The 12,710-nt window shown below is 42.2% G+C and overlaps 1 protein-coding gene across 1 annotated transcript in view; it reads right to left on the reverse strand.

Annotated features, from left to right (window-relative positions):
* LOC144679573 (regulator of G-protein signaling 22-like) overlaps positions 1-12,710 on the reverse strand; it is a 56,636-nt gene that overhangs the window by 17,487 nt on the left and 26,439 nt on the right. Inside the window, exon 3 of the mRNA XM_078540080.1 lies at positions 6,356-6,511. Coding sequence (XP_078396206.1) covers positions 6,356-6,511 — 156 coding nt within the window. The remainder of the gene's footprint in view (positions 1-6,355; positions 6,512-12,710) is intronic.

Genomic DNA, 12,710 nt, shown 5'->3' on the forward strand with positions numbered 1-12,710 from the left:
CTCACTCTCTCCCTCACACACACTCACACTCTCTCTCACACACACTCTCACACACACTCCCACTCTCACACACACTCCCACTCTCTCACACACACTCCCACTCTCTCTCACACTCCCACTCATACACACACTCACTCACGCTCACACACATACACACTCAATCATGCTCACACACACGCTCTCACAGACTCACTCACACTCTCACACACACTCACTCAATCTTTCACACACATTCACTGTCCCTCTCTCACACACACTTACTCTCTCTGATACACACACACTCATATTTTCCCACACACATACACACTTATGCACTCACACTAACACACTCTGTCACACACAAACACTCACTCTCTCTCACACACACTTTCACACTCTCTCTCACGCACACACTCTTTCACACACACTCTCTTACATGCACACTCACTCTCTCACACACACTCCCACTCTCACACACACACTCCCACTCTCACACACACACTCCCACTCTCACACACACACTCCCACTCTCACACACACAATCCCACTCTCTCACACACTCCCGCTCACACACACACTTACTCACTCTCACACACACTCAATCATGCTCACACACTCACGCTCTCACAGACTCACTCACACTCTCACACACACACTCTCACACACACTCACTCACTCAATCTTTCACACACATTCACTGTCCCTCTCTCACACACACACTTACTCTCTCTAATACACACACACTCATATTTTCCCACACACAAACACACTTATGCACTCACTTTAACACACTCTCTCACATGCACAAACACTCACTCTCATGCACACACATTCACTCACTTTCTCTCCCTCATACACACATACATTCACCCTCTCTCACACAGGCAGGCTCCCTCTCTCACACATGCACACACACTCTCTCTCTCACACACACACTCTCTCTCTCATACACACACTCTCTCTCTCACACTCATTTTCTCTCTCACACACAGCCACTTTCTCTCTCTCACACACACCCACTCTCTCTCTCACACACACCCACTCTCTCTCTATCACACACAATCACTCACTCTCACACACAATCACTCTCTCTCTCACACACACTCACTCTCTCTCACACACACTCTCTCTCTTTCTCTCACACACACTCACTCTCTCTCACACACACACTCACTCTCTCTCACACACACTCACACGCTCTCTCACACACACACTCACTCTCTCTCTCACACATACATTCTCTCTCTTACACACACACTTTCTCTCTCTCAGAATGGGTGCTAAAACTTGTGATGTATGTCAGTGCTCCATGATAATGTACTGTCCTTCTGAACTAGTTTTAAAAGATATAGATAAACAGTGCAGTACTGTTAGTGCATTGCACTGATATTGTTATTGCATTCCCATGTGAACACATTAAAATATCTACTTTCAATATTCAAATATCTAAGTAAAACAACACTGACAAAAAATCAATTTGAGAAAAGTGCATGATAGGTTGCCTCTGCTGTATGGTATGTTGCTTCTCTACTGCCCGAATAAGGACATTGCTGAGAGTTGCAGAACATAATGACTAGGGTGAGGGGTAGGCGAGTGACAAAAGTCAAGGTCCATGGTGGAAGCAGCATATATGGAGGAAGAAATTTAAGGTCCCACAGTCAGAGTTTAAGGAGCTAGGCAATGAAACTGAAAGTCAGGACCTCAAGGGTAGTAATCTCTGGAATACATCCAGTACGATGTTCAAGTGAGAATACATATAGGAGGATGTGGCAGGTTAATCCACGGCTAGAGCATGGCCTTCAAATTCTTGGAACACTGGAACCTGTTCAAGGTGGACAGTTTGAACCTGAAAAGAAGTGGAACCATTATGCTCCCAGGCAAGTTAATGAGTGCTATGAGGAAAGGTTTAAACCAATTCGATAAGGGGTTGAGCACAAACTATCTAAAAAAAAACATGATCAAGGTACATAGAGGATTGAAAGAGAAATTTAGAGTTAGAAATGGGACGGAATTAAGTGATATCATTATAGAAACAATAGAGGAACAATTACATTACTTGGTATATTTTATGCACCACTAAAAGCATGGAAATTATCAAGGGGTGCATGAACTATGGAGTAGTGAATATGGAAGACTTTTACTAAGCTCAATCTTGAATCGGGGTGGGGGGTGGAGTGGTGAGGGTTGTGATTGTGTTAAGGTCAGAGAGTGGGAAGAATTTCTGCTGTGTGTTCAGGAGAACCTTATTGAACAATATGTTTCCTGTGCAACAAGGAAGATAGAATTGCTATATCTAGTGCTGGAGAATGAAATGGTGATGTGGAAAATATCACAATTGGGGAGAATCTCGGGAATAGTGATCATAGCATCATAAGGCTTACATTAGATAGGGAGAAAGACAAGGAGTAATCTAGGGAGACAAATACTTAACTGGAAGAGGGCTAATTTCAGCAAATTATCATTGTTCCATTACTTTCTGTCTGCTAGCCTTTGGCTTCAATTTACTGGCATCAGAAGGCCTTCAAAGAGGAGATGATTTGGATATAGTCTAGGTAGATTCCCACAAGGGGGAAAGGGAGGACAAGCAAAGCAGAGGTCCCTTAATTATTAATGAGTTAGAGAGTAGAATTAAACAGAAAAAAGGGGCAGATTACAGATGTCAGCTTGATAATACAAGGGGAATCAGACTGAGTATATAAAGTACAGAGGAGAAGTGAAAAAGAAAAGTAGGCAAAGAGACAATCGGAAAATAGATTGGAGGCTAACATAAAAGGCTATCCAAAGGTCTTCTGCCCTCTTGTGCATCCCTTATTCAAGCGCTCTGCCATTGGAGGCCATACTTTCACTTGCCTCAGCCCTAAGCTTTGGATTTCCTTTCTTAAACCGTGCTGGCTCTCTACCTCTACTCCTTTTAGGCACACCATAACAACCTCTTTGATCAAGATTTTGGTCACCTGTCCTAATATTTCCTTGTGTGTCATTTTGTTTTATAATGCTTCTGGGCAGTGTATTGAAGGTAGATAGAAATGCAAGGTGTTGTATAGGCATATTAACAGTAAAAAGATTCTCAGAAGAGTGGTGGGGCTAATTTTTGGACCAAAATGGAAATCTATTGATAGAGGCAGATGGCTTGGCTGATGTACTTTGCATTGTTGCTTACCATGGAAGAGGACTTTGCCAAAACCATGGTGAACAAGAAGTTGTCAGGGTGCTGGATGTAATAAAAATAAGAGGTATAGAAAGGCTGGTAGTTCATCACCCAGACGGGAGTGATGCATCCTGGGTTCCTAAAAGATGTAAGGGTAGAAATTGCAGAGGTTCTTACCATAATTTTACTAATCCTTCTTAGATACAAGATTGGTACCAAAGGACAGGATTAATGCAAATGTTGCGCCTCTATTCAAAAAAGGGGAGAATCACAGAATTTTTACAGTGTAGAAGGAGGGCATTAAGCCCATCGTGTCTGTACCAGCTCTCCAAATGAGCAATTTGCTTCGTGCCAATCCCCTGCCTTCTCCCCATAACCCTGCACATTGTTCCTTTTTATATAGCATTCTAATTCCCTTTTGAATGCCTCAATTGAACCAGCCTCCACCATACTTTCAGGAAGTGTATTCCAGACCCTAACCACTCGCTGTGTATTTTTTCATTTGTTCATGGGATGTGGATGTCGCTGGCTGGGCCAGAATGTATTGCCCATTCCTATTTTCCCTTGAAAACTGAGTGGCTTGCTAGGCCATTTCAGAGGGCATTTAAGAGTCAACCATCTTGCTGTGGGTCTGGAGTCACATGTAGGCCAGACCAGGTAAGGATGGCAGATTTCCTTCCCTAAAAGATATTGGTGAACCAAATGGGTGAAAAGGTTTTCTCATATCACTTTTTCTTCTTTTGCAAATCATCTTAAATCTGTGCCTTGTTCTCTTTCATGCGTGGGAACAGTTTCTCCCAATCTACTCTGTCCAGACCCTCAATGGTCTTGTGTACCTTTATCAAGTCCCCTCTAAGCCTTCTTTTCTCCAAGCTAATTAGCCCCAACTTCTTCAAACTATCTTCATAACTGAAGTTCCTCATCCCTGAAACCATTCTCTTGAATCTTTTCTGCATTGTCTCCAATGCCTTCACATCTTTCCTAAAGTGCGCACCCAGAACTGGATGCAATACTCCACCTGAGGCTGAACTAGTTTCTCACACAAGTTCAACCTAACCTCCTTGCTCTTGCACTCTATGCCTATATTAATGAAGCCTAGGATACTGTATGCTTTATTAACCACTCTCCCAACCTGTCCTCCCACCTGCAATGACTTATGCACATATATACCAAGGTCCCTCTGCTCCGGCACCCCCTTTAAAATTGTACCCTTTATTTTATATTGTCTCTCCAAGTTCTTCTTACTAAATTGAATCACTTCACATTTCTTCGCATTAAACTTCATTTGCCACCTGTCTGCTAATATATACCTCTATCAAATCCCCATTCCACCAACTTGTGCAGGTCTTTTTGAAGTTCTACACCATCCTCCTCACAGTTCACAATGCTTGCAAGTTTTGTATCATCTGCAAATTTTGAAATTGTGCCCTATACACCAAGGTTTCGGTCATTAATATATATCAGGAAAAGCAAGGGTCCCAACACTGACCCCTGGGAAACTCCACTACAAACCTTTCTCCAGCCTGAAAAACACCCACTACTCGCTGTTTCTTGTCATTTAGCCAATTTTGTATCCAGGTTGCTACTGTCCCTTTTATTCCATGAGCCATAACTTTGCTCACAAGTCTGCCATGCAGTATTGTATGAAATGCCTATTGTAAATCCATGCACACCACATCAACCCTTGTTGCCACATCTTCAAAAAACTCAGCAAGTTAGTTAAACACAATTTTCCCTTAAGAAATCCATGCTGGCTTTCCTTAATTAAGCCGCATTTGTCCATGTGACTATTCATTTTGTCCCGAATTATTGTTTCTAGAAGATTCCCCACCTGGGTTGCTGGGTTTATCTATACACCCTGGAAAATGTCTATTGGTTACAGGCCTGAAAGCTTATTGTTGATGGTGGGGAAGCTTTTAAAAAGAATAATCTGGGATAAAATTAATGCCACTTGGTCAAGTATGGGATGATAAAGGAGAGCCAGCACAAATTTGATCAGAGAAAACCATGTTCAACGAACTTAATTGAGGCTTTTGGTGAGTTCACAGAGAGGGTGGAGGTGGGCAGTGCAGCTGACAGGACATAAGAACATAAGGACATAAGGACATAAGAAGCCTGTTCCACCATTCAATGAGATCATGGCTGATCTGTGATCTAATTCCATATGTCTTAATACTTTGGACAACAAAATTCTGAGAGTCTGAGCTTCTCCTACCTTTTGTTTCCTAATTTCACTCCTGAAAAGTCTGGATCTCATTTTTAGACTTTTACCCCAGCCCTAGGCTCTCCAACCAGCACTGACTCTGGTCCGCGCCCGCTGAACTCAAGATCTGAATGACGCGTAGTGACGTCGGAACGCATGCCCGATGTCACCATGCATCATTTTATGTGTTGGCGAGCGGGCCTTGCCCCCACTCGCTGACCCGAAGATTCTGGCCTTTATAAAACTCAGCTGGAGAACTGTGCCCAATTCTGGGAAACATTGGAGAGGTTGCAGAAAAAATTTAAAAGAATGATTTCAGGAAATGAGGGATTTCAGTTAGAGGATAGATTAGAGAAGTTGAGGTTGTTCTCCATAGAGAAGAGACGTTTGAGAGACAATTTGACATAAGTTTTCAAAACCATGAGGAGTCTGGGTAGAGCAGAAAGGGAGAATTTGTTCTCATTGGTGGAAGGTTTGAGAAGCAGAACACATCAATTTAAGATGAATGGCAAAAGAACAATAGTGAGATAAAGAAAAACATTTTTACATAGCATGTGGTTAGTATCTGGAATGCACTAACTGTGAATGTGGTGCAGGGTTATTCAATTGTGATTTTCAAAAGGGAATCAGATAACGTAAAGAAAAAAAAATTAGGGCTATGGGGGAAAGGGCGGGGTAGTAGAACAAGCTGACTTGCTCTTGAAGAGGGCTGGCATAGGCGCTATGGGCCAAATGTCCTCCTTCCGTGCTGTCATTATTCTGAGTCTATGGGAGGACACAGCATGAAGTGATTGGTAAAAGAACAAGAAGTGGCATATGGAAAAGCTTTTTTATTGAATGAATGCCCAGGAATAAGAATGCCGATAGGGTGGTGGAAAGAAATTCAGTGGTAACTTTCAAAAGGTAATAGGATACACACTTGAAATAAAAATAACACACGCCTAATTGCTTTTCGAATGGATTGAATGGTCTCTTCTTGTGCTCTATCGTTCCAAATTTCTAATTGCATAATTCTGAAATATTACCTGAATTGCGCTCTCTCCTGTTCTTATCCTTTCAAAGTTTTCTCGTCTCTTCATTATTTTTCTTTCTAAGGTCGGGAGGATGCTTTCATCAGCAATACTATGTCGGAAGGTTGAAAAATCCAGCCATAATTTGAGGAGAACATTAAAAACTTCCTTCTGTGGAGCGAGACATCGTTACTTTTGAAAACTAGGTAATTCCAGGTTACTGGCCCATAAATACATTTCAAAATGCTAGGTTATCAAATCAAATACATACATCCAGAATTTCTAATTAATATTAAATTAACATTAAAGAACATGAGAATGTAAGAAATAGAGTAGGAAGAGACTTTATGTCCATTTGAACCTCTACCATTCAATAAGATCATGACTGCATTTTTACATCAACCCCAGTTTTTCAAGCTGTTCTCATAACCCTTGATTCTCTTAGCATTCAAACATCTATTGATCTCAGTCTTGAATATGCTCAACAATAAGCATCCAGGGTCTGCTGGGATAGAGATTTACAAAGATCCATAGCCGTCTGAGTGAAGAAGTTCCTCCTTATCTCACTCCTAATTATCCTGATATTATGCCTCTAGTTCTAAACTCACCATAAAACAGTCTCTTTGTTTATACCCTATCAAGCCTTCAAATATTTTTTTACATTTCCATATCACCTCATTCTCTAAACATCAGAGAATATCTTACTCAATTGCTCCTCAAAGGACAGCTCTCTCATTCCCAGAATTGATCTTGTGTACATTTGTTGCACCTCTTTTAGGGCAAGTATATCCTTCCTTAGGTAAGCAGCTCAAAACTATGCACAGTACTCCAAGTGTGGTCTCACTACACCCCTATACAATTGTGATAAGACTGCCCTACTCTTATATTGTGACCTCCTTGCAATAAAGGCTAACAAACTATTTGCCTTCCTAGTTGCTTGCTGTACCTGCATGTGAACTTTCTGTGATTTATGTACAAAGAAACCAAAATCCCTCTGAATCACATCATTTAAAAAATATTCTCCTTTTCCATTCTTCCTACCAAAGTGGATAATTTCACACTACCCCACCTGCTACCTTCATGCCCAATTACTTAATCAGTCCATATCCTTTTGTAGCCTTTTTATGCCCTGCTCACAACTTACTTCCCATTCTAGCTTTCTATGGTCAGCAAATTTGGAAACATTATACTCAGTCCCCTCAACTAAGTCATCAACATAGATTGTAAATGCCTAAGGACCAAGCATTGATCCACGTAGCATACCAATTGTTACATCCATTCTGAAAATAGCCCATTTAATCCTACCCTTTTGCTATCCGTTACCCAATCCCCAATCTAATATTATCCCCAGTCCCATGACACCTAACATTGTTAAACACCCTATTGTGAGGCACCTTAATGAATGCCTTCCAAAAAATCAAAACATACTATAACCACTGGTTCCCCCTCATCTTCTTTACTAGTTGCACTCTTAAATAACGATAATAGATTTTCCAAACACAATTTTCCTTTCAGAAAACTGTGCTGAGTCTGCATAAACATATTCCAAAGGGCTAAAACTTCCGAGCCTGCAGGGCAGTGTATATGGGGAGGGGGGGGGGGGGGTGTGTGCGGAGGGGCGACCACCCCAAAATGGCCTAGGAACCACCCCAGAGGTCCCTATGTAAGGATAGTATGGTAATTGCCTGGAAAGTTCAAACTTACTTTGGGCAATCACCCTGCACTGGGAAACGTGTGAACATGTGAATTAAATCACACGGTTTGGATGGTTCTGACTGTCATACAGTAATAGTTACCCAGAAAAAGTTAGAAGATTTAAAACCACTTCTAGCTTCTGGGTAGTTATAGCACTGACCCACCCTGACCCCACAGCCCCCAACTACTCCTCCACAGGACTCCCCCAGCCCAAATAAACCCTCCTGACCACCCCCACAGGACTTGCCGCACACCCCCAACCTCCCATGGGACTCTACCCAACCATCAACCACCCCCACAGGACTCAAACCCCAACCCCCGATGACCCTCCACCACTTCCCCCAGACCCATATACTTAAGAATATAAGAACTAGGAGCAGGTGTAGGCATTTCAACCCCTCAAGCCTGCCCCACCATTCAATATGATCATGGCTGATCTCATTTCGACCCTAACTCCAATTTCCCATCCTTTCCCCATAACCTTTCAACCCATTACTAACTAAAAATCTGTCTATCTTCTCCTTAAATTTATTCAGCTTCCCGGCATCCACTGTACTCTGAGGCAGTGAATTCCACAGATTCATGACCCTTTGAGAAAAGTAATTCCTCCTCATCTCTGATTTAAATCTACCACCCCTTAGCCTAAAACTATGGCCTCTCATTCTAGAATGCCCCACAAGGGGAAACATCTGCTCCATGTCTACTTTTATCATCTTATATACCTCAATTAGATCTCCCCTCATCCTTCTAAACTCCAGCGAGTATGGGCTTAAACTGCTCAATCTCTCCTCATTAGACGAGCCCTGCATCTCTGGAATCAATCTAGTGAACCTCCTCCAATGTAACTACATCCTTCCTCAAGTAAGGGGACCAAAACTGTGCAGAGTACTCCAGGTGCGGTCTCACTAATGCCTTGTATAGTTGGAACAACACTTCCCTATTTTTATATTCTATTCCTTTAGCAATAAATGCCAAAATTCCATTTGCCTTCCTTTTTACCTGCTGTACCTGCATACTTGCTTTCAGCGATTCATGCACGAGGACACCCAGATCCCTCTGCACTGAAGCATTTTGAAGTTTCTCGCCATCTAAATAATATGTCGCCTTTTTATTCTTCCCACCAAAATGGATAACCTCACACTTATCCACCTCCATATGCCAAATTTTGGCCCATTCACCTAACCTGTCCACATCCATTTGTAAATTTCTTATTTCTTCATTGCATCTTACTTTCCCACCAATTTGGTGTCATCTGCAAATTTAGCTATAGTAACTTCTATCCCTGAATGCAAATCATTAGTCGAGACTGTAAATAGTTGCGGCCCAAGGACCGAACCCTGTGGTACTTACAGCTTGCCACCCAGAAAAAGACCCATTTATCCCAACTCTCTGCTTTCTGTTGGTTAGCCAATCCTCCATCCAAGCTAATATATTACCCCTAACTCTGTGTGATCTTATCTTGTGTATTAATCTTTTGTGCGGCACCTTATCAAAGGCCTTCTGGAAGTCCAGATACACTATATCTACAGGTTCCCCATTATCCACTTTGCTTGTCACATCTTCAAAGAACTCTCGCAAGTTAGTGAAACATGATTTACTCTTCATAAAACCATGCTGACTCTGATGGATTGCATTTTGACTTTCCAAATGCCCCATTACTACTTCCTTAATAATGGATTCCAACAATTTCCCAACGACAGATGTTAAACTAACTGGTCTATAGTTTCCTACTTTCTGCCTCCCCCTACCCCTGCTTTTTGAATAAGGGCGCCATATTAGCATTTTTTCCAATCCACTGGAACCTTTCCAGAATCCAAGGAATTTTGGATTATAGCCAATGCATCCACTAACTCTGCTGCCACTTCCTTTAAGACCCTGGGATGTAGGCCATCAGGTCCTGGGGACTTGTCACCTTTTAATCGTAATAGTTTGCTCAGTACTTTTTCTCTAGTGATGGCGATTGTTCTAAGTTCCTCCTTCTCTATACCCTCTGCACTACCTGTTACTATTAGTGTGGTACTAGTGTCCTCCACCGTAAAAACTGAGGCAAAATATTGATTAAGCATCTCTGCCATTTCTGCGTTCTCCACTATTAACCCCCCAGTCTCATCCTCCAATGGACCAACATTCACTTTAGCTACTCTCTTTCCTTTTATATACTTGTAGAAGCTTTTGCTATCAGTTTTTACATTTTGTGCTAGTTTTCTTTCATAACTAACCTTTGCTCTTTTTATTATTTTTTTAGTAACCCTTTGTTGATCTTTAAAAGTTTCCTAATCTTCCAGCCTGCCACTGACTATTTTACTTGGGAGGAATTAAATATCTCGTTAAATATCTGCCACTGTTCATCAACTGTCCCACCTTGTAGTCTCCCTGCCCAGTCCACTAGGGCCAAATCTGCCCTCATGCCTATGTAGTTACCTTTGTTTAACTCCAGGATACTAGTGTGGGACTCAAGTTTCTTGCTCTCAAACTGAACTTGAAATTCTAGCATGTTATGGTCACTCTTCCCTAGAGGATCCTTTACTATGAGATCATTAATTAATCCTATCTCATTACACAAAACCAAATCCAGAATAGCCTGCTCCCTGGTTGGTTTCACAACATATTGCTCCAAGAAACAATCTCTAATACACTCTATGAACTCTCCCTTGAGGCTACCCTTGTCAATTTGATTAGTCCAGTCTATATGCATATTAAAATCACCCATGATTATTGCCATGCCTTTCTTACATGCTCCCAGTATTTCCTGGTTAATACTGTGCCCTACTGCTGAACTACATTTGGCGACCTATAGATTACTCTCACCAGGGACCTCTTTCCCGTGCAATTTCTTATTTCTACCCAGACTGACTCTACGTCTTGCTCTCCAGTGCCTATATCACTCCTCACAAAAGCACTGATCTCTTCCTTTCCTAACAAAGCTACACCACCTCATTTTCCTTCCTGTCTATCCTTCCAAAACACTGAGTACCCTTGGATATTCAACTCTCAAACCTGTTCTCCCTGTAATCATGTCTCAGTAATCACAACCAAATCATACCTATTTATCTCTATTTGCGCTGTTAACTTGTTAATTTTATTCTGAATGCTAGGCGCATTCAGATACAAAGCCTTTAAGTTTGCCCTACTGTCAATTTTCCCTACTCTTATACGATTCTTTGGTGCAATATGGTGTTCACACACTCTGTCCCTTCCTTTCACTTTTTGGTAACAATCAGCCTCATCACTAACCTGCACTCTTACTCTCTCCTTAAACTTTGATTTTTTATATTTCCATGCAACTGAACCCTCCCCCCAACTACTTAGTTTAAAGCCCTGTCTACAACCCTAGTTATGCGATTCGCCAGGACACTGGTCCCAACATGATTCAAGTGGAGCCCATCCAAACGCCCGTCCCTCTTTCCCCAGTACCGGTGCCAATATCCCATGAATTCAAACCCATTCCTCCACATCAATCTTTGAGCCATGCATTTACTTCTTTAATCTTATTGACCTTGTGCCAATTAGCTCGTGGCTCAGGTAGTAATCCAGAGATCATTACCTTTTTGGTTCTGCTTTTTAATTTAGCCCCTAGCTGTTCATATTCCCTCAGCAGAACCTCTTTCCTCATTCTACCTATATCTTTGGTACCTACGTGGACCACAACAACTGGATCTTTCCTCTCCCACTCCAAGTTCCTCTGCAGCCCAGATGATATATCCTTAACCCTGGCACTACGTAGGCAACATAGCCTTCAGGGTTCTCCATCCTGGCCACAGAGAACAGTATCTATTCCCCTAACTACACTATCACCGATTACAACTACATTTGTCTTTTCTCCCCCTACTTGAATGGCTCCCTGTACCATGGTTCTATGGTCAGTTTACTCATCCTCCCTACAGTCCCTGCTCTCATCCACACAGGGAGCATGAATCTCAAGCCTGTTGGATAAGGGTAAGTGTTGAGGCTCCTGCAGTGCTACTTCCTGGATCCCTCTACTAGCCTCACTCATAGTCACAACCCTCCTGTCCCATACTACTGGCCGAATTTAAGGTTGTTAATCTAAGGGGTGTGACTGTCTCCTGAAACACAGCGTCCAAGTAACTCTCCCCCTCACTGATTTGTCACAGTGTCTGAAGCTCAGACTCCAGCTCATCAACTCTTAGCTTCTCTCTGGCTTGACAAAGTGGCTGAATCTATAAAATTACCTGCCAGTGCTGTAAGAAAAGGCGTGTGTCTTACTTACCTTCGACTGAGCTGCCTTCGACTGTAGGCCTCAGGATCCCGCTGCCCTAAGTCGAAAGGTTGGGCGAGATAGGAATGGCTGGATTTCAAGGTAAGTAATAATGAGCATAGTGGCAATCTGACTCAATCACTACTCCACTGGAAGTTATGGAAGTTAAGTGATTTATCCAAGTTCCCTGTTACCAAGTTCTGAATAGTAGATTTCCAGTATTTTCTCTGCAAAAGGTGTCAGGATAATTGCCCTCAGACCCCATATTTCCTCTCTCCCTCCTTTCTTGAACAATTGAATTATTGCTACCTTCCAATCTTAAACCTAAAGAGCTCGGGAAAATCAAAACCAATGCGTTTGCTGGTCTGAGTCTTCTCTTAGTGGCAAAGTTTTCGGCGGCGGTACTGGAAGTGCGCAACAATTCCACTCGTAGGCGGGACAGCTGGGCACGCATGAAAT

The sequence above is a fragment of the Cetorhinus maximus genome, chromosome 4 (assembly GCF_964194155.1).
Source record: "Cetorhinus maximus chromosome 4, sCetMax3.hap1.1, whole genome shotgun sequence".
Classification (NCBI taxonomy): domain Eukaryota; kingdom Metazoa; phylum Chordata; class Chondrichthyes; order Lamniformes; family Cetorhinidae; genus Cetorhinus; species Cetorhinus maximus.